The sequence below is a fragment of the Molothrus aeneus genome, chromosome 21, assembly GCF_037042795.1.
Source record: "Molothrus aeneus isolate 106 chromosome 21, BPBGC_Maene_1.0, whole genome shotgun sequence".
NCBI lineage: Eukaryota > Metazoa > Chordata > Aves > Passeriformes > Icteridae > Molothrus > Molothrus aeneus.
The window spans coordinates 6,587,907-6,613,383 of NC_089666.1; the positions used below are offsets into that span (position 1 = coordinate 6,587,907).

At 45.9% G+C, this 25,477-nt stretch overlaps 3 protein-coding genes across 3 annotated transcripts; 2 read left to right on the forward strand and 1 right to left on the reverse strand.

The window, feature by feature from the left end:
- Positions 1-351: 351 nt before the first annotated feature.
- On the forward strand, positions 352-5,019 carry CORT (cortistatin). Its single transcript, XM_066563912.1, has 2 exons — positions 352-1,847; positions 4,689-5,019. Exons 1-2 carry the CDS (start codon positions 1,752-1,754, stop codon positions 4,902-4,904), a joined length of 312 nt encoding a protein of 103 aa, XP_066420009.1. The 5' UTR covers positions 352-1,751; the 3' UTR covers positions 4,905-5,019.
- A 4,974-nt stretch (positions 5,020-9,993) lies between these two features.
- Positions 9,994-12,888, forward strand: MASP2 (MBL associated serine protease 2). The gene is made up of 5 exons (XM_066564234.1): positions 9,994-10,025; positions 10,348-10,567; positions 10,852-11,029; positions 11,272-11,403; positions 12,878-12,888. The coding sequence occupies exons 1-5, from the start codon at positions 10,021-10,023 to the stop codon at positions 12,886-12,888; spliced, it is 546 nt and encodes a 181-aa protein (XP_066420331.1). The 5' UTR covers positions 9,994-10,020.
- Positions 12,889-17,138: 4,250 nt separating this feature from the next.
- On the reverse strand, positions 17,139-23,743 carry TARDBP (TAR DNA binding protein). The gene is made up of 6 exons (XM_066563940.1): positions 23,644-23,743; positions 23,031-23,283; positions 22,129-22,292; positions 21,674-21,814; positions 20,824-20,994; positions 17,139-20,480 (listed from the first exon to the last, which is right to left on the reverse strand). Exons 2-6 carry the CDS (start codon positions 23,266-23,268, stop codon positions 19,950-19,952), a joined length of 1,245 nt encoding a protein of 414 aa, XP_066420037.1. The 5' UTR covers positions 23,269-23,283; positions 23,644-23,743; the 3' UTR covers positions 17,139-19,949.
- Between the last annotated feature and the right edge of the window lie 1,734 nt (positions 23,744-25,477).

The following is a 25,477-nucleotide window of genomic DNA, read 5'->3' on the forward strand; positions in this document are numbered from 1 at the left end:
GCTAAGAGTTGGCCCTTTCTCTTCTACACCTTGTTTTATTGCTACAGGAAACCCAGCAAACAACACTCATCCACCATGCACACTGCCTTCACAAACTCACCGTCACTCTCATTGCAACTGCTCCGTGACACCCCTGGCCATCATCGCAGCCTTGAAAAAATCCTCCTGCATGACTGTCCCATGGACGGGACTGAACCCCAGTCCCAGGATGGTCTGCACCCAAACTTTGGTGATGAATGTCGCCTCGCAGACCAACCGGGACCGAGGGGAAAAAAAAACAGCTGGGGGGGGGGGGGGGGGGCAGAATCCTGGCTGGGGATTTTTTATTCTAAATTTAAAAATGAGTTGAAAAACCTGAAAGGCAAAAGTCACACACACAAGGCTAAAACCGGTCAGACACTCAGACGTGCAGAGACGAGCAGATGCAGACAGACACAGTCTGCCTCATGCTCTCACACATACTCACACACTCTTCAATTTACACACTCACTGCAGTCCTTACTTGAGACACTGAAGAACGTGCTTCAACACATCTTCTGGCTGCCGCTCCTTGATGTCAAATGGTAGATTCCAGGAAATTCGGTATCCTTGGGGACCTGTGAGACAACAGGAGGCAGTCAGCAAGTGGCTATCTGACAGCTAGGACTTGTCCCCACTCTGGGCCCATAAATTTTCTACCCAAAATCCCGTAGAAGACAGATGAACAGTAAAGTTTTTATAACTGTTCTACCTAACTGTGACTACGTGCCAGGGCAGGGCAGCTCCGATCATAAGTGGCACAATATAAGTACCACAATATAAGCCAACACAGGTACATACAGTATAAGCACACACTGTAAGCCAACATAATTACATGCAATATAAGCCAACATTTGAGGAAATAACATAAAAAATAAGGGGTACCCATTGCAAGCATATGTATAAGCTGTCTTTATTTAAAAATCCGCTTTAATGGACATTTTGTGGAACCACTCTGAGGGCAAGGTCCAAAAAGCTTCGTTAACCCCTTGTCTTCCGCTGGTCGGGCAGCATCTGACCCCAATGCTCAAGGGCTGCATGGAGATTCCTCCCTGGAGTGGGCTCACCCCTTGAGGATGAGCCACAAAGATTTGATTGTTGGACCAGGTGAGTAACTATTTCTACTTAGCAATTGTTTTTGCTGGCTTTAATGCCATGGCTGCAGTGTTCCTTCAGATGTCGTGCCCTGCTCCAGCAGTTACAGCTCCTGTGCAGGGCAGGGAATGCTTCTGGGGAAGGGCTTTCAGTCTCATTAGTTCCCATTTAAATCAACCAAGCTATATCTAAGTGCTGGTGGCCAAAGGTTTTACCACTTGCCTCTGATTCATCCGGCGCTGGCCGGAGGTTTGTGGGAGCCGGTGGATTGTTCTACTCCTCATTATTTCCCAAACAGAATTTGGCTAAGTAGAAGAGGCACAGATGATGCCTGCAATTTTGTGACATGAAGAAACAGCCTGTCACTGGAGAGTCCCAGACCTTTGCTTCCTTAGCCTCTGCAGGTCTGGCACATGGAAAGCCCAGAGGCACTGAAGTATCCCGCTCAAGCAGCCAAATGTTAACAACCTCTCCAAAGCCTAATTTCCCTTTGATATAGACTTAATTGTTTGCGTCACCTGCTGGGCTGGGGGAGGGCTATAAAATGGCTTGCAACAATTGTCTGAGGCAGAAGAGAGTCCAGGAACAGCTCCCTCTACCACTGTTCCTATCTCAGCACTAGTGACAACCTGAGCATCATGCAGCTGGTGGCCAGCCTGGTGTCTGTGCTGCTGCTGGTGTGGAGTGTGAGAGCCATGACGCTGCCCGGGGAAGAGAGACTGCAGAGCACCAGGGTGAGTACAACGTGCCCTGGGTAGGAGCAGGATAGAGGCAAGGAAAGGGACACAAGGGCAAGTAGGCTGTACCCGATGCAACTCTTCCATCCCTCTATACTCCAAGGCATTACAGTTTGACGTGCTGCAAAGCCATGGGCTGTTACTATGGCTTGCTGGCCAGCTGATTTAGGAGAGGTACCAGGACAGATGCCAGAGAGCTGGAACATGTGAAGTCTGAGCTAAGTGAAAACTGGCACAAAGGAGATCAGAGGGAAAAGGAGAAAACATTATTGAAAGGGTACAGCGTGAGAGAATAAAGCAAAGTACTAGGGAGGGCAAGAAAAGATATATAATTGATAAAATGATCAAGGGAGGTGATATTTTAAATAGAATTTGTGGGAAGGACAAAGGTTTAAAAGATAGGAAAGTAACAGAGAAATCATAAATGAAGAAATTGCATCAAAATAAAATTGTGTTTTCTGCAGTAGTATTCACAGGAGGAGTTATATTGACATAGTTCTGCTAGGATAATTATGCTCTGAACCAGCATAGCTCAATGCAGTGGCAGAACTCACGGCAATATAATTATCTTACCAACTGGCAAAACCCTAATATTAGAATGGCTAGAGCACTCCAATAACTTTGCTTTTTGTGCTATTTCCCTAAGAGGCCAAAGGGATAGGGAATCAAAGCATAACCTAATCACAAGCCCTGTTTTGCTTGCCCTTGCCCTGCAGTCCTCTCCCCTGCACATTCCCTGCCATCCCTGATGTGCCTCTGAGCTCTGGTTAGTGCCACACGTGGCCGGATCCATAAGGCCGCTGTTATTCCAGAGAAGTGAGGGATGCCAGTGGGGGTTTCACAGGTACTAACTTCTCCTTTGTGCACATCCACATTGTTTTTTTGGTCCTAGTGTTGGCTCCAGCTCATCCACTGGTGTGTTAGTGCTTCAGGAGCAGGCTCACATCCCACTAATGACAAAACTGGCTGCAAGACAGAACCATACACAGTGTGAGGTGTTGACGTTCTGTCAGAGATCAGAGCTCCTGCAGCTGCCTGGGATTAACCATTCTGGGTATAACTGGAAATTTTCAGCTCTACATCCTTACAATAACAAGTGCAGTACTTTAAAAGCGAACTAATTTCTCTTAAAAAACAAATTCCTGGTGCAAATCCTAGCTGCTGGGGAAAAAAGAAACAAGTTATAGGGGATAAATTGATAAATAAGTATTTGGTAAAAATTAATTCAAGTGTAATGGCTCTTAGTCTTTTACACACTGTTGCTTACAAGATATTGGTATCATTAAAGAGAGTCATTATATCTATTATAGAGCATTCTGCAAACTGGAAAGCTCGTGGATGCTGATGAACCATGAGCACAAACTGGTTTGCCTATCTTTTCTTCTGCCAGAAATATAGTGTGGATTTTTTCTGTTCCTTGGTTTCTTTTGTGTGGTAGCAGGGGTGATTACTAGAGCTAAGAAAGTGATTAAAAATATCCATAAACCTTCTGTAAAGTAAACTCAAGACAAGTGCTCTGCCTGTATTTACCTCTGCCTGTATTTACCCATCTTTTGAGTTGCTCACGAGGTGGTCCTCAGCAAATGCTAAGCACGTGTGGGCATTTGTGGGGGGGCAATGTGGAAACTTGCTTCCAAGATTCCCATCTGCATGGGAAACAGATGGTTTGACAGGAACAGATCCTATCTCAGCTAGGCCAGTACTAGCTGTCTCTGCTAATGAGTCACAGAGACCAGGAATGCTCAGGCAAGAGGTAACTTCTCGGATTTGTTGGATGTAAAATTAAGAGAAATGCAGTAACTCATAGCTTGTACCTGTGGAATTCCCTCAAGCTCCAAACCACAGGCTCTGTTCTTCTGTGGGATGATTAAGCAATGGGATGGAGCTCAAAAGCTCTTTTTTCATCCCACCTTCCCCCAAGGTCAGGCTATGGCATTACATAGTACAGCTGCCTTGTTGTTCTATTATTTCTCTAGAGTCCCATACTGTTCTTATCAGACTTCTAAAGTCCATATCTCTTTGGCATATTCTCACAGCTGCAGATCTTCACTAACTCCTTCTTCTGCACCTTGTTCTCTCTCAGGTCAGGGCTCCTCCAAGGCTCTCCCTGACTGGCTAACCCCCTTTTATCCCAGTTATCTTCATTGGTTACAACTGCAGCCCATCAAGGACAACCGGGACCTCCGGGGCAAAGCCTCTATACAGATATTCAAATACATTTCCTCTACTATATTTCCCCCTTTTCTTTTACATGAGTTAACAGTTGTACAGATGTTCAATTACAATACAATACATTTCCTCTACTATACTGCCTGTCTCCACCGATGCAACATTTTGTTTCAGATATTTGGGGTGTCCCTCTCCCCATCAATCCAGCCCTCTCCTTGTTGCATTTCATTCTCAGCATTTTACTGTGGGGTACAGCCCCCTGTGAGCTTAATTTACTATTGCCTAGAGAATTGTGCCTCCTCCCTGACCTTCCCAAGGCAGAGGCCAGGCAGCCAGAGCAGCAAAGAGGCAGTTTGGCATACACTGAAGTTTAATTAGTGCTGCAGTGAGGGCCTTTACAGCAATTCAAGCTTATTTGTTAGCAGCTCTTTTCCAGCTCTAACATGGCACATGAAGGCCCAACTGGCTGAGCTGGATAGAGATGGGAGACAGCAGTGGCCTCTGCAGCCACAGATCCCTGAGCTCCAGCATGGCTCTGCCATCTCTTGGCTCTGAGATGCAGCAGGGGAATGAGAAGGGGCCCCATGGGGCACATTTGCATGCTCTGAATCTTGACAGCCATGGGGGACAAGCCTTCCATCCCTTACCTTGCCTGCTCTTTGCCTGCAGGAACGGAGTACAGTCCACAAGGACGTCATTCTGAAGATGCTGGCAGGGCTGCTGGACGGCGTGGATGTGGGCAGTGAGGCAGCCTTCCCGGGTGTGGAGGAGGAGGGCAAGCTGGAGGAGGACGGGGCAGCGCTGGGGCGGCTTGCGCAGCTCCCGCAGCGAGACCGCAAGGCGCCCTGCAAGAATTTCTTCTGGAAAACCTTCACCTCCTGCTAGTGCTGCCCAGCCTGGCCCTGCCAGCCTGCAAACACCTTCCCACAACTCATCTTCCTTGTCCACCTAGCTCCTTCTCTGTGCCCTGCACCCCTCAGAATAAAGCATAGCACCTCGGGGACGTGTCTGTGCTTCTCTGTGGGGCAGCCGTGGTTGGGGGGACGGGGCACGTGCATTTTCTGGAGCAGCCGTGGGGGACCATGGCCATTTTGGGAAAGGGTTTGCAGGTGTGAGGGGAGCCATGTGGAGGAGGCACAGCTGCCTCTAAAGCTGCTGCAGCTGCCTCCTCAGCCTTTGAGGGACCAGCTGGGTGCACATTGAGGTGCTGGGTGGCTGGGGCTGTGCCTCATGGGGAGGATCCTCAGTGTCAGCCCCTGGTCAGGATAAGGTGCCATGCCTTGTCTCTGGACATGGGAGAGAGCAGCACCCCATGCTCCTTTCCAAGCTGGCTTAGTGAAGCACCCAGGCAGTGCTGTACAGATGTGGGGTGCAGGAGCAGCATCTGGGGAGAGGGAGACATGCCCAGAGCTTGACCTACTTTTGGTTTGCCAGCAGGTAATTCCAGAGAAGTTCCTGGGGTGCTTCTGGGCTGCATCTAAAACCTAAATAATTATATAAATTGGCCATAATCCTGGGCGGAACAGCTGTGACTCTGCTCTGGTTCACTCATGGTTTCTTGGTGTCTTCTCAACTTGCTTTAACGAGCCCAAAACCAAACCACCTGGGTTTTCTTGCCTACCCTCTTGGGTGCTGCCTGGAGAGTAGCAGAGCATGTAGTTTTATTTCTTTGGGATTATTGAGGAGATTTTTGAACTGTTTATTTTTAGAATTAACAGGTAGTAAAAAGATATGGACAGTAGACATGTCCGAGCTCACAGCTATTTCCCTCTGAAGAAGGCTGCTGAATCTCTCATACTGGCAAAACAAAAAGGTATGAAATTTAGTCACTCTTTTGCTTCAAGTTCAACTAGGAACTTGAATTTCAGAGCCCCAGACCTGATGAGAACTGAGGGTAGCTATTTTTAATGGCTTCATTTTGAGCCTTTTCATTTTGCTTTTGGAGGTTGGTGACCAGGAGGTAACTCCTGTCAACAGCAGCATTTTGGATTAAATCAGCAAGCCAGCCAGTTTTGTGGCAGTTGAGGTAATGGTGAAGAAATTGTGCAGTGAAAACAAGAAACTCCCGAGTACGTGGGTGTAGGGATTGCCCCAGACAGAGCCTGCCGGTTCAGCAGATTGTGAGCTGGATTATTTAGTGGTTCCCACAGGAGAGAGGAATCTGGCTGCTCTCGAGGCTGGAAGTAAATCTGAAAGTTGAGCTGCTCTCTCATCGCCACAGATGGCCCCTGCTACCATAGGCTGAGGCACTGGCTGAGCACCAAGGGGAAGTGTGAGTTGCCAGTGCACCTGCAGTGGAGAGGGGCCAGCACCATGGGGATGGCTTCTTTTATCAGCTCTGAAATCAGTGTTTGAGTCGGATATTTCTGTGCAGTTTCCTTGGTAAGTCAATGTGCTGAGACTGAAGCGATGCGAGGTCCTGCCTGATGATAGCATTTAATGAGTGTGTCAGGATAAATCAGATTCAGTGTGAGTGACTTATTCTCCATTTTTCACAAAAAAATTGAATTTTCACAAAAGAATTGTGAGACTTATAATGGCATTTGACAAGTTAGAAGGGAGTGAGAGCCTGCTATTTCTTTTTTTAGATGCAGTAGCCAATGCACTTTTGAGTCTTGTCTCTGCTCAGAATAATGTGTCTTGCTCTTTGAGCGAGAGCAAATACCCATAAGTTATCTCTGGGTTTTCTAAAAGGTGAAAAAGATTTAAAAGTTTTCCAGAAGGCACAGAAAGATCATAGAAAGTCTCAGAGGAAGCATTTGGAAGGCAAAGGAAATATCAACAATTCAAATGCACATCTTCCACCTCCCCAGAGAGTGTCTTAGTCCTGAGCAGTTGGCTGGGATGGATGATGGTTGTTGTCCAGCAGTCCCTCAGTGCTCAGGGGAATAAGCTGTGACAGAGGAGGGAGCACACTGTTTCTCTAGGCTCAGGGCATTCAGCTGGGAATGAGGAATTTCTGATCTAGCAGTACACTGGGGACTTGCAGAACTCTTGTTTTTAAGCAATTAATGGTTAGTGTAAAACAAAAAAAAAAAAATTACAAGCAATCTTTACAGCTGAGACTTTGTTGAATTGGGTTTGAGGTCAGGCCTTCTTCCTAATGTAAGACCTCTAGTTAGGAAAGGTTGCTTTTAAAAATGTTTTACTGGGGCTGTGCTTGGCTGGTGTCTTTTAGTCTCTTCTTGAAAGAGGGGAAGAAGCCAATGACTTATGATTGTGAAAAGCTTCCCACTCCTGGCTTGTACATTCCAGAAATTATCCAGGAGACATTTGGTCACTGAGATGGTGGCTTTAGAATCCATCACTTTATACACATGGTATATTTGGTCACTGCTGGTCCTCAGATCTGGTTGGTTTCACTATGACTTTGTTTATATGTTTGAATAAAAGGAGATTGTCCAGCCAGCACTGGGTGTACTGGTCTGCATTAGTTAGTGGACTTAGCATGGGCAGCAGCTAAGTTAATAGAGAAAGGGAGAGCATTTCTGTGATAATGTTTCATACAGGGATTTTAAGCCTCCCAGCTGGGATTAGGCTCTGTGCAGGGACTCCCCTGCTCAGGGTGAAACTCATGGGTCAGGACACGTCTCCTTTCTTGAGAGCTCTGCCTTTGTCCTTGGCCATGTGCTGCTAAATCCAGCCAGAGCCCAATCAGTCCCATGGTGAGAGGTGGCTTCCTTGCCAGGAGCTTGGGTGCAGGTGTACAGACAGGGAGCTGCAGCTGCCTAAGCAGCCATGGGTTTGTGAGCTTTAGGAGCCCAGAGCCATGGGGAGCAAACAGCAGCCTTTGTGCTCTAAAATGCTGGCTTGCAAACAGTGCTCATCTTCAGCTGTGAACTGATGAATTTACCCACTGCTGGGAGCCAGCAGGCTCTAAAGTGCCTTATGATTGCTCTTCCAAAAGCATAACTGAGCCCTGCCCAGTGCTGGAAGGCAGCTGGCCATTCCATGGGACAGAGAGGGCTGGAAGCAGAATGGCTGGGAAGAAACAGCACTGGTGATCTTCTGCTCCATTCCACAATAAAAATTGTATTTTATTTATGTTGCAAAACTGTCTAAACAGTGTGTGACGTGGATGAAGTCCACTCAGCCTTTGCACTAGCTTGGTCCTGTGACGGAAGGGAAATTGTGGGCAGGAAGAGCATCTGTGGGTCCTGGTTAGCTATGAGTGCTCTCAAAATGCTTTTGCACCTGGTGAGCTAATCCCCAGCAGTATTTTGGAGGTGAAAGGCTTCTGGGAGAAGAAACAGGGACAGTGTTTTTTTAGCCTTGTTTATATCAGGTGCTTCTCCTCATGTCTGAGGAAAGCCAGTGTGTGCCCCAAGTGATCAGTTTCTCAGGCTCCAGCATAACAGTTCATGGAGTCAGCAGTCCTGTTTCAATGTTTGGCAGCCTCAGGGCATTCAGCAGATTCTGGGCTGTGAGAAACTTTTCAGACCTAAGATCAGAATTGACTTTCCATTCCTCTGCTACTGATGTGAGCGGGAAGCCTGAAGTGGAATGCTTCTGGAAGTGTTTATGCCTATGGGAATCAGGCAATAGCTCAGTCAGGCATGGATTGACTTTTTTTCCAAAATTTTCTCTCTTCCCCCTTTTCCAGATAGTATAAAGTCCACATCTATCTTGATGATAGGATGATTTTAGCAGCTAGTGGGCCATGGGAAAAGTCAATGCCCTCTTGGTTCTTGTCTGTTAGCTGTGCTTGTAGGTATTGATGCTACACAATTATTACTATTTATTATGCTAGTATTTTCTCCTTCACTTCTATTAAATGGTGTTTTCTGCTTGCAGTTTGCTGAATGGTTTGTTGGCCTTAGTTTTGTTCATATAATAACTCCTGCTTTCCTGCCAGCGCCAGCTTCTGTGCCTGGGGTAATGACTGTTGGCTGTTGAAAAGGTGTCCATTAGATTACAGGATATCTCAGGCTGAATTTCCTGCATGTGCAATCCAACAGTCTGTTCCCTGCTGCAGATCAGTTTTCCAATTCTGTCCATTTTCATCAGAGAAGAGATGGACCTAGGCGCAGCTTTAATATATCTGGATTTTCACCCTCTATGTATTAGGCCTATTTCCATGTGTGCTGGAGTAGGAGTTTTGTGGGAAACCTAAATGCTGATTTGGAAAGGAGCAGTCTACATGCAGGAGACTTAATGAAGCTTTATGTCCCATAGTGTTTGTTCTCCCAGTTGAATTCCCTGGGCAGTGTGAAACCCCTGTGTAGATCCACAAATGTTTAAAAGAAATTTGAATTATTTTTTTAAGTGTGACTTTTTACTTACGGGTGTTCCAGGATGGGCAGGATAAAAAGCAATCCATGCTTATGAAGAAGGCATGGAGTAGATTTTGGTCACCACAAGCGTGCACTGGATTAAAACCTGCAGCTGAGAACAGGAAGAATTTACTTCTCTGAAACTGGTGCCTGTGTGTACTGCAGTGTTATGTCCCTGCAGTATTTCTGTCCTGTTATGAAGAACCATACAACCAGACGCATCACTATTCTAAAATCCTGTAAAAATCCCATTATTTTGTTTTCAACACCTCTGTGCTCTGGTGATGGACGCAGCTCCTTCCATGCTGCTTGCATTGTAGTAAATGGGGAGCAGTTGTTCAGAGGGAAAGAGCACTGCCAGCTCCCCTTGCTCACCGGGCAGACACTGTCTGGAGCCACCTCCTCCCCCTGCCTGCCTTCCCACGGAGCAGTGATATTATGGCCCCCTCCAAGAGCCTGCAGCATTCCTGATCCATCCTCTCCATCTCTGCCTCTCCCTCCCTGTCACTGACTGAAGCCTGAGCGCAAGCCTGGTTTTTAGTGATTGCTGTTCCCAGAACTCAGCAGGCGGAAGGGGGTGGAAGGGAGATAAACATAAGGGTTCAACATCCAGGCAAACACAGCAGAGCACACACAATAAATACATCCACCCCCAAATGCAAACACACAAGGAGGGATTCCTTCCCCGAGGCTCACAGCAGAACAGGCTCAGACGGGAAGGCATCAAAATGAGGTGAGTGCCATCACCTCCAGCTCCTCTGGACCCTTGATTTTGTGCATTTTCACCTCTATTTCAGGTGCATTTTGTGATTTTCACGTCTAGAAGGCGTGAGCATGAGGCTCATCCTGTTTAGCTGTTACTACAGTGACCCCACTGATACCTCCCAATTGCTTTCCTTGTCAAGTGAAGAGGGTGTTGGGCATGAAGGTTTCAGCTAGAACTGAGTGACCTGGTTTGTTATCTGTACGGGCAACGAGGGTGTGTGTGGCTTTTGGGGTATGATCCAAGATAATGCTCACTCTTTCTTAGGTAATTTCTTGTCCCTTTGACACAGGCTGTTTATTTTGCTGGCTGTGATCTATAGTGGAGTAAGGAGCAGCATTGTGCCACAAAAAATGTATGGAAGGATCACATCCCCAAACTTCCCAAAGGTCTACCCGAATCACAAGGAGAAAACATGGAATATTACTGTCCCCAAAGGATATTCTGTTCGCATTTACTTCACCCATTTCGACCTGGAGTTGTCCTACCTGTGTGAATATGATTATGTGAAGGTATGTGTGGGATGGGGTAACATGTAGCAGGTGCAGCTGTTAAAAACTCTGTTCATGTGATGCTGGGCACATGCAGAATCAACATAACTCTTTGTCAGCTCTTGATTTTAGTCTGCTTATAAAGTTCAGGCTCAGCTGGTTTCTAAATTATGTGTTTATTGAGGCCCACGGGACTAGGAAGCAGATGTGGTTGTCACATTGGAACATCTGAAAAGTGAGATGCTTTTGCTCAGAAAATTCAATGATCTGTGCTCACCTGCTGGATTTTTCTGTCTGTTTCGCAGCTGAGCTCTGGTGGGAAGACCCTGGCTACACTGTGTGGAAGGGGCAGTACAGACACTGAGGAGGCTCCGGGTAACAGGACGTACATCTCCGCTGATAACCACCTCATGGTGGTGTTTCGGTCTGATTACTCCAATGAGAAACCATTCACAGGCTTTGAGGCCTTTTATGCTGCTGAAGGTGAGAGTCTGGGCCCTCTTGTAGATGGAAGAGCCACGGCTGCTGTGGGGTTGGCCCTTCCCTGCGCTCTCATAGCCTGAGGCTGCTGGTGTGGGGCAGGAGAAGGTGGTCTCATGGTACAGAAGCAGACGCAGAGGGGCACAGAGACCAAAGGCCAACCTCACAAAACGCAGAGTGGCTGAGACTGAGAGAACATTGTGCTGAAATCTATTGTCTGCCTGATTCTGTGCTTTGCCCATTAGATATCGATGAGTGCAAACAGCCTTTGGATACTAAACCCCTCTGCAGTCATCACTGTCACAACTACGTGGGGGGCTACTATTGCAGCTGCAGGGTTGGCTACAAACTGCATGAAAACAAGAGGACATGCACAGGTGAGCTCTTTCTAGATCAGGAGATGCTCCCCTATCTACAACATCCACTTAAATCCAGTCCTGACAATAACGTCAAGGTGAAAGCTGTGGGGTTTGGTTTTCATTTTTAGTATTCCCTGTGTGCCTGGTGCAACTGGGAGGAGGTTCACAGAGTTAGTCAGGGCTGTGAGCAGAAGCCCTGCTTTGCAGAGAGGCTGTGGCTGCTGTTGCAATTTTCTGTTGTAGTAAACTGCTGTACTGGCACTTGGTTTTTGCTACTCCTTTCCACCTCCGTTCAGCTTTAGGTGAGTTGAATGGAAAATCAAGAAATGTCTACATTTCCCACCACGGATATTTCCACAGAAAAGTTGTCATGGGTGCCAGTGAAGCCACTCTTGCAAAACTGAGTATATCTTGCTCCCTGGGTACCGAGATCCCGAGTATTCTGGAGCCAAGTTAGTAGATATGTTGGGAAAACTATCAATTGAGTTGTGAAGTCTAATGAAGAAATAATTAGATTGTGGCCCTGTAAGGACACAGGCCAAGAAGGAGCCTCTGGAAGAGGAAGATGGTTCATGTATCACTGATACCAGACACCATAACCCAGGCATTAAATGGCCAGGCATGAATCTCTTCTTCAGAAGGGCTGACAGTCTGAGCTGTGGGGCAGAGCCAGGTCTATCTCACTGGCTACTGCCTGGCTCTGCCCCACAGTTCATAACCAGGGAAAGCTTCTGTGGTGTCAGGTAGCAAAGTGTCGGGATCAGCACCTCGGGATTCCTTTGCAGTGAAACCCATGCCCACATGGGGTACAAGGTTCGCTCCTCATGGGTGCAGCTTTGCCAGCAGGAGCTAAATCCTGTCTGGAAAAAATCAACACACACACTGCCCATAAATACTGTCATAGGTGAAAGATAGTTTCTTTGAGCTCCCCCATGCTGAAATGCAAAGCTGGATCTACCTTCCAGTGCTTAAGGCTGCCTTAGCATTTGCCTTCCCAACAACAGCCTGTTACAAACTCTCTCCATCCATGGCTGCCTGGGTCTGATTCAAGATTCAAATTCCTCATGTCTCCAGAGTATTGGAACAGACATTCATTCAACCTGCCCTTCCTAAAGTGATGCCTTTTAGCACAAGCATATGGATTTGTTGATGCTGTAAAGCCTTAATGTGAAGGTGCAAAACGGAAAGCTGTGAACGAGCAGAGGAGCAGTTCTGCATTGACCATTCCTGTGTGTACATTTATGCCCCCCTCCTTGAAAAGAGCTCTTGTTGTGTTGCACTGAGGTTCTAGCAGAGGGAGTTTCTCAGCAACAGTGATGGGTTGAGCTACCTTGACAGTGAAGACATTGGGAATTGCTGTGATGCAGCTGATGTGCCAAAGGTCTCTGCAGATCTTCTTCATGAGTTGAGGGCAAAAGCTGCCCCTGTGTCTTTTGGACTCCTGTTTAAGCTGGCTGATATTGACAGGCTCTTTTTCTCCTTTGTTTTCCAGAAGATATTTAAGTTTCTCCTCACTTAGGCAGAGATGGAGACAGACGTGCTGGGAAGACCTGGTTGCAGTCCAGGAAGGAAACCTGCTGCAGTCTGCCCAAGGGCTGAAGGCTTCTCTTGCTCCATGACTTGTCCCTGTGGTTCCTTGCCTTTCAGATTTGCCTGCTGCAGTAAATAAAGAGGCTGTTGCCTGTTGGAAGCCAAATGCAGCCTCTGGGACGTTAATTTTCTGATGTTCCCATGTGTCACTTGGGAAAAAAGAAGGTAGATCAGACAGGAACTGGCAAGAGACAAGCCATTGTGAAAGGCCTCTGAGCATCACAGCTACCTGAAGAGTCTTGAATTTCTTATCTGGCTCTTGTTGCTTAACCTTACATAGTTCTTAAACTGCAGGAAGAGCAGAACCCCATCACACCTTTGTTTCCTAATGCTCCTTTTAGATATGCTCTTAAGAGAACTCCAGCATTCCAGCTGATCATTACGGACCACCTTGGATCCAGACATACGATTTTATTTTTATGGAACAATTTTCCTAACTTGTCAAGAGTTTAAAGTTATATGTGGGGGCAGCAGATGTCCTGGGCTGATCCCGTGAGCGCAGCCAGGCTGTGCGCAGCTCACCGCTCCCCTTTGGTGTGAGAACGCTATCAGGAGCCAGCGGCGGTTTTTGCTTTGATTCTCAGCAGTTGAAGATTGTGTCCGCGCGAGTGAAACCACGCAGGGGAATCGCGCGTTTGTCCCGGCCGCCCTTGGCAGGCAGCGCAGGACTCGCCCTGAAGGGGAGCGCGGTCCCTGCGAGCCCGGCCGGGCTGCCCGGTGCGGTCCTGAAGCGCCACCCTGTGGCCAGAGCGCCGCGGTGCAGGCGCTCCCGCCTGGCGCTCCGGGCTCCGCTGCTCGGCCTAAGTGAATCCTGCGAACCCCGCTCGACTTAAATTTCTCGGGCATTAAACACGGCGGTGCCCATTCTCGTTACCAATTTCCGTCATTCCCATGCTGTAATTAGGTGTGTTCGGTGCGCTGGATTTGGCAGCAATGGTCCTTTGATATGCTCCCCGAAGGATTGTTCCTGTCTATGCATGTTCCTGTCTACGTCTGCCCTTGCTGATGCCCTGGACGCTGCTACTTAGAGACTTGCTTCTAATTATGTTGGAAGAAAATAACGATTTTACAACAGATTCACAAGATCTGTGGTGAGAATTTTTAATGTTCTTTCATTATAGATCTCTCCAGGGAAGTTCAAACAGTAATACATGGACATTCCTGCTGAATGCAGTGTTTCAGACTTATTTCTTAGTAACTGAACTGAGCTTTCTCAGCAGGCAGTTTTGGAACATACTCCAGACTGTGTATGCTTACAGAATTTTAAAATCACAGTTGAGGTGATTATGGTTTGGGGAGGCTCAGGCTTACCTGAGCAGTTACTTTATAGTCTGTCTGAATTGATGCACATATTCACTGTCTATGTAGAAACACAGAATAACTGAACTAATGTGAGTTAATTTTTTCCACACAGACACCAGAGACCTGTGTGTGTATGGAAATGCAATGCCAAAATTCAGTGCCAGTGTGAATGAAGGCTTGTTCTGCCCCAGGAAGGCAAATCATAATGGTAAGGTCTGAACACAGAATTAAATGTGCTCCTTGGCTCTGAGGCTGAGCAGAGGGAATGCCCCAGCCTTAACTGGACACAACTGAACTTTGACTGTGGGATGTACTTGCATGTTTAAGGCCACGTGAGAATGGTGAAAAGTAGCCAGGTAGGCTTAATCCAGTTACAGCTGAGAGTTTTCTTACCCTTCTTTTTTACCATTCCCCCATCAATCAATGGATTTAATAGATTAGCTCTTAGGAATAGCCCAAGGGATGAGAGTGACACAGTCACCTTCTTACACTGTAGAGTGTCACTTCTGTGTTGTATTAAACAATGCCCAGCTGTTCCATTTATGGTTCTCATTTGTGTTCTCTGGGATGCAGGTGAAGATTCACATGTGGTGATGGATACTGGAAAAATTCCAGCCTGTGCCTCATACCAAGCCTACAGTGACATGTTTGTGACATGTTTGTGCAGGCAGGGGGACAGTTACCCAGCCTGGCAACTCTGCTGTTTAGCAATGGAGCACCTACAGTCCTGTGGCTTTCTTAGATTTTCCTGGAGTATCTTTAAGCCCGTGAGGCAGAACTATTTCACTGCAGACTCTTCATTTTAGCAATCAATTGCTGTCTTTATGTTATGCTGATTTTCACAATGTGCTACAGGTGCTGTTTAACAGCGCAGAGGAACGCTAACAAAACTGAAAATGTTATGATAACCTCACAGTGTGACTGGAATTTCTATTATTGATCGTAGTTTTGTTAAATCATTTACTATTGAACAGGCCTTGGTCATGCCTAAGGCTGCCTACTGCAGAGTAATGCCCAGAACTCAGTGCAGTTCTCCATGAGGAGAGTAAAAAGCCAAATGTTCCTGTATTCCAGATCTCTTTGGAAAACAGTTTCATAATTAACTAAATTGTTGCTTTTAAACTGATTGGCATTGTTTCTGACAGGAAGATTGAACCATGCTACAGCAGTAGTTGAGAGAGGAAAAGAATCCCCTCGCTGCTGAGTACAGGGTTGTGGATTGTATTTGGTTTTTTAATGCCTGAACTGCTAAATTCATTACTCTGTAAAATTAGTCAAGATCCAAGACTGAGTTTTGGAGAAACATTGTACAGTGTAATAGCATAATTATGCCTCTTATCTTTTAGATTAGAATATCCATATATTCCAATTACCCTAATTTACATTCAGAACAAATGCACTTCCTCCTCTGTGCCCAAATTCCTCAGCAATGCTGTCTCTCTTGATTACAGAACTTTTCCAAAGGATGCAATACTAATGAAAATTGTATTCTAAATCAAATATTCATTTGCAAGCAATTTTTCCATTCCAGAACAATCCAGGAATTACATTTAGAATCATTAACGTAATTTAATCCATATGAGCACAATAATTCAGTATTTAGATCTCAAACTGTTAAACAGCTTTTGCTGCCATTGCTGTTTTGCACTTTGTGGAGTGAGTTGCTGCAGGAAGGGAAGATGAGCCTGGAGAGCTTCCCTGATAAGTGGTGTTAACTGCAGGGCAAGAAAAGTTGGAAGGTGGCAGTGGGGTTCTAACAGCTGCTTACCATATAGCTGATCAAAAAATCCCATCTTTGAGGAGTAAATTGGGAATTTTGAGAAAACTCTATGAAGGTGGCCAGGGAGAAAGAAATTTAACTCATGAAGGTTATAAAAATGATCTCATCCCCTTTGATAAAGGTACTGGTTCTAGTGGAGCAGGAAATCTCAATCAGTACTTATCTTACACATATCTGTTTACCAGGAGGATTGACTGCAGATGATGGGTTGAGGAAATGTCCCAGCAGCTGTTAGAAATCCTTCAACTGTACAAAGCTGCCATCTGCCTACAGTACGCTTTATTCATTTCTTCTAAATTGTGGATGCAATAGTCTGGTCAGAGAGAGAGAAAGCTAGAAAAGCTTTCCATGGATGGGTCTGGGAAACTTTAGGGAGCTGGAGAGAAAGAATTCTGATCAATCTGCACCTGGTATTTGTAACAAGTTGTTTACTCCCAAGGGATGTCATCTTAATTAGCCAATGGTGACAGAATTTTAATTAAAGGACCAATTAGGTCCACCTGTAGCAAACTAGAGTATAGAAAGGAATGGGTTCTTAATAAAGTTAGATATAGCTTTCTGTGAATGCATGGAGCGTGTCACTCACTTATCCGTGTCACTTGTGACTCAATGGTGACATAAATAGTGCTGTGAATTCTTGTTTGTCTGCAGCTTCTGACTGAGCACAGGTGCAGTGAGAGCCTGCAGAGAACCAACACCACCCAGCCCTCACTCAGGTGCTGCATACCAGGTGTGCAGTACCAGCTCCTGGCTGGATGTGGGGGCATTTACAGCCCTGCTGTCCCTGTGTCCCTACCGATCACTGCTGCACAGCCCCTGCTTTCAGCTGGAAAAATGGTGTTTTTCTGAAGAACAAGCTTCACATTCAGAGTTTCGGTCCAATAACAGTGGACAATAGATTCTTGGAGCTAATTAGCACTGTTAGAAAAACATTTTTTCTATATTGACCCCCTTACAATACACATAAACTTCCTCTTTCTTGTATCTTGGATTCTTTCATTAGCATTGCACTTTCTGAAGTAATGCAACTGAAAATGAAGTATCTCCCTCTAGAAAAAAATTAAGACTCAAAACACTTCAGTATTTTCAGTGACAGTTTATTTACTCACTTATAAACATTAAAGTATGCAAAGCAGTTAAAATGCTACTGTAACTTGAAATTCTTGAAATGCTACTGTAACTTGAAAAGGAGATTTTGTTTGAAGGTGAAGGAAGGCTAAAATTATTAGCAAAGACTACTCAGTGCTGCCAACCAGCCTCTTAAACCTAAACCTGAGCAATTTAAACAGAATTAAAACCATGCTAATTACAAAAAACTTACCATGAGGTTCCTTGCAGGGGGTCACAGTTAGTCTTTGGAGGTCCAAGAATACCATTTTAAAGTGTTACTCAGCAGAAGTAGCTGGTAATAGTGCAAGTGCTAAAATGCAAAATTCACAGATGGGACAGTTTGGAGATTATTCTGATTAAGGTGCAGAAAAAAAATGTAAGCAACTTTTTCAGTGGAATATGAACAAATGTGTGGGATTTCTTTCTCAGCCTGGGTGTTTAGAAACCCTCTTTAAACTAAGCACATTAAGGCACAACTGATTTTTTAATTCTGCAGGTGGAAAACTCAGTCATGCAGTTTTGTTTGCTGTTTAGATGCTCTGCTATTCACAAGCCTCAGTGGGATAGAGTAATGAAGATTCACTTGAAAATCACATAGGTTAAAAACTGTGTAATTATCCATATTCAGACTATTCACAGCTACAGCACAGTATTATGGTGTATAGAAAAATACAGATCCAAGCTTCAGTGGGCTGCAACCCCAAGTACACAACACAATTCCTCAAGCTCATACCACGAGTGGAAATAACCTTCCACTAGTTTCTGCTCTAATGCCTTGCACTTTGTTAAGAAGCTGCCTCCTACGTGGCACCTCTGCACCTGTCATAACTCAGTTTATACTTTAGCAGTCTGTGTATATTTACAGTGCTTTACTCATCTGGAAACTCTTTCCTGTGACTAGTTTTAACAGGAGTTAACAGCACTCTTCTGGGCTGGAAGTGTGGCAGAAGCCTGTTTCCCATGAGTGGGCTGATCTAAAAACAAGTTAAAAGCATCCATCCCCAAAGAAGATGTGGACAGAAATCCATCATGACAGCAACTCTGTTTCCCCCACCCCACTTCTGAGAAGGACCTTCCACTGCTAAAAGAACAAGTAACGTTCCTTGGCACAGATGAAATCTGGAGGGAGCTGCTTACCAGTCTAGGTGCGGGCACCCCAAGGTGTGGGACCTGGATTTTAGATCTATGTCACTGCACAGTGCAAGGCTACAGTGGCTTAGAGGAGAGTGTCAGGTATCGATACGTGCTGAGCGGTGGCTCCTTTAGAACCTGCTTATCTGAAACAAACCGAGTGACTGCAAAAGGCTTTACAGAAGTTCATCGCAAAAGGGTAAAATTAATTAACTGCTATGAATTCTTTGCATTCAGGGCTGCAAAACAAAGACACATATTACTTAAATCAGTTTTATTTAAGAATTTCCTACAGTGACAAATCTTATAAAAAGCATCCAGACACGAAACTGCAGCAAACAGCATTCTTTTGGATATCTTACAGACAGTGGAACTTCCACCCTGGAGAGGCACACTGAGCTCTAGTGATCTCTGCTAAAAGAACTACTGCAAAGCACACCACAAGCTCAATGTTCTCATCACAAACCCCCATCATCTTCAGGTCACATTACCACACTTACAGATCATTAACAGAAAAAGAACACACACCATACAGCATTCACAGCAGTTGACATAAGGGAAAAGAAATACAAATATTCCATTTCACGTAACACATTCAACTAATTGATTAACTAGGTAGAGAACCCACTTAAAGTCTTCCACATGTGGATGTCCTTTGAATGCAATAAACACTCGTACGTTATCTGCTATCATTGCTCTCCGCACACTCTCTCACCAAAGCCACAGGATTGAGAGACATCTCGCCAAGTCAAATAAAATCCCATTAATGCACCACCAGGTCTCTGCATGCGCTCGCTCCTTTATCTCGCACATACCAGCCCTCTCATGCCTCGGCACCACCACCAATCCCACACATGGTTTCAAAAGTTCAAACAGCCTTCTGGTTCCATCTCACAGCCTTGCGTTCACAGCGTTGATACGACTCCATGAAATAAAGAGTAGCGGATAAAAATGGAACACCCACCGTCTAAGACGCAGCATGTGCGGTGTGATGAAGTATTCTTGGATGAGAAAGCATGTAGACAGAAGTATTCCTAAGGCAGAATATTTACAGCACTGCTTTCAATGAAGTGCTTCTTCCATACACATTTGAAATGAGATGAACTGCGGAGATTAAATGAAGCCTTCATATCGTACTTTAGTATGGAGGGGAGACAGCGTTAAAAAAAAACAAACGAACACAAACAAAAATGACACTGTGTTGTCCAACGGGGCACTTGGAGAGTCTTATGGTGGGATCAAATTAAAAACAAGAGGGAGAGAATGCTGTTTCTGACCAATGGTTCCATTTTGAACATGCAAAGAATTCAGGTAGCCAGGAAACAAGGGGTAAAGTATTACAGGAGAAACCTTTCCTATAGACTGTAGTGTTAGTTCACCTATCGGGCAAACAGCAGTCCACTTCCAAACATTCAGAATTCCAACTAGATATGTAACAAAACTTAGAAAATTCCTTTTACCTTTCTTTTCTTTTTCTTTTTTTTTCTTTTTTTTTTTAGAAAAGAAAAATGTCAAAAATACTGCTGAATATACTGCACACTGAACAAATTCATTTGGAAAACTTTAGCATATACGTAATTTACAGTATACTTACCATGAGTTAGAAAAATTTGATTTCCCACCATAGAGTCAGTATCAGAGCCCACTGCGTCTACATTCCCCAGCCTGACGACTTGGAATCCATGCTTGAACCAAAGCCCCCGTTAAACCCACTGCTGGAGCCTGGGTTTGAGGCTGAGCCCCAGCCTATGGCTGCCCCCGAGTTAGACCCTCCGTACGAGTTGTTGCCTGAACTAAAACCCTGGTTCTGCTCCCGCTGCATGTTGCCCTGAGGCTGGTTGTTTCCCGAGGGCCCTGACTGGTTCTGCTGGCTAGCCAGCATGCCCATCATCCCCCAGCTGCTCTGCAGGGCAGCCTGCGCTGCTGCCATCATGGCAGGGTTGATGCTAAAGGCCCCGAAGTTCATACCCCCGCCCATGTTGCTGCCCTGGTTGTTGCCCAGTCCTCCCCCACCTCCTCTACTGTTACCAAATCCCCCCTGATTCCCAAAGCCTCCCGGGTTACCACCAAATCTTCCACCTCTCTCTAACTGTCTACTGCTATTGTGTTTAGGTTCAGCATTGGATATATGTACGCTGATTCCTTTAATGATCAAGTCCTCTCCACAAAGAGACTGGGCAACCTATAAGAAATAAGGGATTGATTAAATGTATGTTAGATGTCCTTTTTTTCAAAAATGTTAGCAGTACAAGACAAAACACAAAACATCCCCTACAATTCTGACCAGATATTTATCCTGCAAAGAAAGCATATGCATGTACTTAATTCAATTTGAAGTGATTTAGCTTTGCATTCATCACTACACTAACTGTAGTACAAAGTCCTGTCTGCACAGAAAGTGTACTCTCAGTCCATTCAATAAATCAGACAGTGGACAAATAAGCATTTCATTTGTAGTTCCAGAAATGATAATTTATCATGCTACTAAAATGTAGCCTATGAAGTGAAAATATTTTAAGACTTACCTGATCATCTGCAAACGTAACAAAAGCAAAAGCTCGGAAGGGTTTAGGAATGAAGACATCTACCACCTCCCCATACTGGGCAAAGAACTGTCGGAGCTCATCTGCCGTCATGTCCTCGGTGCAGCGTCCAACAAACACCTTCCTGCTGCGCAAAGGCTCGTCGGGGCTTTGCTGCAGAGAATTGAAGGTAAAAACCATCACACCTATAGTCCTTGAGAACTGAGTTACAGGATGGTAAATGACACTCTTACTCTAGCCTGTTCTGAGGGCTGCTGATGGAAGAAAGTTTGAGATTGTAAATTTAAGACTTAAAATAAATAAATTTTAAAAATTCTATTCCAAGAACATGGCTGCACCTTGGTAAAGGTGGGGGGGAAGAACCACAGGAAAATGAGCATGGGAAAACACATAGGGATGGTGACAAGGCCACTGCAGAACACTTTTTTGTAATAATTGCATACAGAGACAAGAATAGAAGCTATAGGTTCAGTTTGGAACTCAAAGACTTGTTCTGCTCTTCCCCAAATTAGTGATTCCATCTGCTTTATTCTGCATTTATTCATGCAACAGGCAAGTCAGGCAGGTATTGCTGGACATCAAACACAGATTTCTATCTGTATTTCATTCCCTCACATAATGAGTGATTTTCTCAACATTTCAAATTGCTTCCAGCTCACCCACCTGCTCCCTGTTTTCCTTCCTTGCTCTCGCTTGTTCTGTTCATTCACAGTAAAGCCACATCCGAGAGCGGACAATTAATCTGTGCAGCTGCTCTCCCCTGACACAGCTGATGAAGAGGTGCACTTGGAGTGTTTGGTACAAATAAAAGCAGTGGTAAATCCCAAAGTACCTTAGAGTTGGGAAGTTTACAGTCACACCATCTTCCATCGATCATGTGACGCTGAGACATTACTTTCACTTGGGTTTCGTAATCCGTGAACCGAACAAACCCAAAACCTTTAGAGTGGCCTGTTTTAATATCCTTCTTAACCTAGGTGGAAAAAAAAACAAAAACAAAAACCAGAAGTAACCACTAGTATGAAGCATGTTGTTACCGAATGAATTTGGTAAAAATCTGTTTGAGAGTTCACCGGTCTTCCAACCATTCTTATCACAGCAACCTCTAATTCCTTAACATCTTCTCCCAAAATTAACAGGCTCATGGAAAAAAAAAAGACATCCTTAGGAAGAGACACGGGTTCTGATCTTGTCCAAATTTATAAAGTTCCTTTGTTTCTACTGCTTTCTCAGAAGCCTGATATCTACCCAATGTCCCTCCTTACTTGAGCTGCAAATGGATTTTACCTGCACCATCAGAACTTCTCCAAAGGTACTGAAATATTCCTTTAAGTCTTGTTCAGTGGTTTTCCAGGGAAGACCCAAGACTATTAAATCTGAAGTCTTCTGCACTGCTCGTTTCACTTTCACAGCTGATGATGCATCGGTTTCATCCATTTTTCTCTTATTATCTGAATATAAAAAAGTACATTAGACATCCTCAGAGCTGGAAATTGACCCAGTGACTATGAACTGCATGGGGTTAAATTAGAAACCATGATGAGGAAGAGTACAGCAGCTGTTGAGACCTAAATGAAACACATATCTGACTGTCCTGAACCAAAGCTAGTCCACAATTGAATCCTTCTCCAAAATGCAAACTGACCCAGTTAGTTCTGCATTAGTTTACTTAAGAATTATCCAGCAACATTCACAGTCCTATAAGACTGGGAAAAGTTTAATGTTTTCCCTACTGTAAGGTGGAGAAAGCATGAACTTTTAACAAGACTACTTCACTAGCAATTTATTTCTTTCCCCTCTTTTTTGGGGGGGTGGAGCAGGGTGGTCAGGTTTCTCCTTTCCTGAACACTTCTAAATGGTACCTTTGACTAAACCATGCCTTGAGGAAAAGTGTCTGTGAGTACAGAGATTACAGTACACTTCAAATAGTACCCTTTGAAGGCCTATACAAGCCTAACCTTCAAGGATAATGCAAGACTTTGTCTTTAAAGCACTTGTTTAGGTAGAGTGTAAAAAAAATAAACAACTCAGTGGGGTCAGACCTACTCGGCAGAACAGATACCTGAATAAATCACTGATCTCTGCGAACTGGAAAGTTAAAGAGTGACATGTTGTCATGTTACTTCAGCAGTGACTGGGACCTTAAAGAAAGCAGCCCAGAACGGAGAACCGAAGCCACGAGGACAAACCTTTGGGATAATTCACGACGTAGACGAGGTTTCCCCAGCCGGCCTCGGGGGCGTGCAGGATGCCCTCGACCAGCCGGACTCCTCGCATGCACTGCGACACCGGGTTTCTGTAGCGCAGCCCGCACGCCCCGGGGAACTGCGCTGTCACCGTGGACAACAGCACCGTGCCGTCGTCCTCCGACGGGATTTCGATGGGCTCATCGTTCTCGTCCTCCGTCACCCGGATATACTCCGACATCTTCGCTGGAAGTTACTGAAGTACAAAAGGGAAAGAGAAGGCGTAAGCGATCACCCTATCCCCCCGACTTGGCTTTCATCTTCTTCGGCCTGAGGCACGAATCTCTCTTTATTACACAACAGGGGCACCGAAACACGCTATTCATTAACCCTAAAGCCTCCGGGCCTGCTGTAAACCTCGGCCTGTGCTGGAGCTACGGAGGTACCAACAGCGACTTAGTCCCCGAGCACGGCGGAAATTCCCAGGGGCGCCATGGGCTACGTCCGCGGAGCCGGGAGCACAGCCCCCGCCGGCCTCGCCGCCTGCCGGCCCCGCCCGAGCCTGTGACCTCCGGATGCGGCTCCACCCGCCCCAGCACCACCCGGCCCCGCTCACCGGCCAGGGAAGGGAGCAACGTCCCAAGAACTCCTCAGCACCTCCTCCACCGCACTCTACCCACCGCCGCACAAAATGGCGGCCGCGGTCTCTCAGAGACCGGGCCGGGCCGCGGGCCGAACCATTCCAGGTGGCCGAGGGGGGGAGCGAACTCCGGCGGGGCGCTCGGAACGCGGGAGAGCGTGGAGCCCCGGCCGTGCCTCAGCGGGCGCCGGTCGCTCACAGCCGGAGATCGGCCGGCGTTCTCGGAACCGGCGGCCACGACGGCAGCTCTCAGAGCCGCGCTCCCCCTAAGCGTGGGGCCGGTGGTGCGGCCCTGCCCGCGCCTGCGCGAGCGCGGGAGCTGCTGGGAGCCGGCGCCGTCTGGGACCTGTCCGGGCGGGCCGTAACGGCAGAGCTCCACGGGAGGCGGTGGCTCCCTGGTCTCTCCCGAGTAGCTCGCCCGGAGAAGCCGCTAGCAAAGACATCCTTGTCAAAGCTCTGTGGCGCCTCTCTCCCGTTTCCGCTACCAGAAAGAACGAGGCCACCTCATTAAAAAAAAAAAAAAAACCAAAACAAAAAAAACCAAACCAAACACCAAAACCCAAACTTGTTCACCTGGCGTGTTCAGCATGAAGAAGAATGAGGGGAAACCTCATCACAGCCTACAACTTCTCGTGAGGGGCAGCGGAGGAGTAGCTCCGATCTCTGCTCTCTGCGACCAGTGACAGGACCTGAGGGAACGGCTGGAGGTGTGTCACGGGAGGTTTAGGCAAATATATCAGAAAAAAGCTGCTTCCCCCAGAGGATGGTCGGGCACTAAACAGGCTCCCAGGGCAGTGGTCACGGTCCCAAGGCTGCCAGAGCTCGAGGAGTGTTTAGACAAGGCTCTCAGGGACAGGGTGGGATTGCTGGGGTGTGCTGTGCAGGACTTGGACTGTTTGATACTGTGGGTCCCTTCCCACTCAGAAGATTGTGTGATTTCTAGAAAAAAACAACAACTACAAAAGCCAACCAAATAAAACAAGCAAAAAAAAAAAAAAAAGAAAAAAACCTCAAGCAAACAGAAAACAACCAAAAACCCTTCCAATAACTTAAGGGTAAAAACAAGCCAATCACATTTCCCACAAGGCCTCTAACAAGGCCTAAGTAATGGAGCAGTGTTTCTAGGGAAGATGAGGGGTCTCCGCCCCTGGGGAGAACTTTCCTGTGAATCATCTCAAGTGTACCCAGGGCTCTTCCAGTTGCGCAGGAAGAGACTCCACATGCACTTGAAGATCCCCTTTTCACAGAACTGGACAGAAGAGGATGGAAACATTAGAGATGCAATCATCTGTTATCAGCATCACCCTGGAAGTGCTGGCATTGAATGTTATGTGTAAGTTGGAAAAGGACACAAAGCCTGTCACCAATAGAGGCATGGGAGCAATACTGGCTGAGTATTGCTCTCGAACAGCATCGTTCTGCACTGGGTAAGAAGAATTGATCCAACATGCCTCTGCAGATCTTATGCAGTTACTCCCTGAGGACCTTGGGAAGAGCTAGATTAAGCAGGCTGACTAATGCAGAGTTTCATCGTTGCTCATTCTGTATCTCATACTTGTCTGGTCTGATACTGTCCCCAACAATTGATTCATTGCTCAGAATCAATGTCTTCATTAATTCCTCAAGATAAAATAAACAGAAAGAAAAGAAAAGAAACCAAAAAAGAAACCCCAAAAAAACCACCCAAAGAATCTCATAAAAATAAAGAGCTATTAGTAAGGACAGACGACTCTACTGCTAGAAAAGGTTAATTCAGTACCTTGCATTAATGGCTTCTGCTGAGAGTATTTAAGACTCCCACTTTATATTT

Coding starts and splice junctions, on each gene's coding strand:
- CORT (XM_066563912.1), top strand. CDS start 1,752: ATGCAGCTGGTGGCCAGCCTGGTGTCTGTGCTGCTGCTGGTGTGGAGT. Junction 1,848..4,688: donor AGAGACTGCAGAGCACCAGG/GTGAGTACAACG, acceptor CTTTGCCTGCAG/GAACGGAGTACAGTCCACAA.
- MASP2 (XM_066564234.1), top strand. Junction 10,568..10,851: donor GTGAATATGATTATGTGAAG/GTATGTGTGGGA, acceptor TCTGTTTCGCAG/CTGAGCTCTGGTGGGAAGAC. Junction 11,030..11,271: donor GGCCTTTTATGCTGCTGAAG/GTGAGAGTCTGG, acceptor TTTGCCCATTAG/ATATCGATGAGTGCAAACAG.
- TARDBP (XM_066563940.1), bottom strand. CDS start 23,268: ATGTCGGAGTATATCCGGGTGACGGAGGACGAGAACGATGAGCCCATC. Junction 21,815..22,128: donor GAGAAGTTCTGATGGTGCAG/GTAAAATCCATT, acceptor TTTTCCACCTAG/GTTAAGAAGGATATTAAAAC. Junction 20,481..20,823: donor TTACGTTTGCAGATGATCAG/GTAAGTCTTAAA, acceptor TATTTCTTATAG/GTTGCCCAGTCTCTTTGTGG.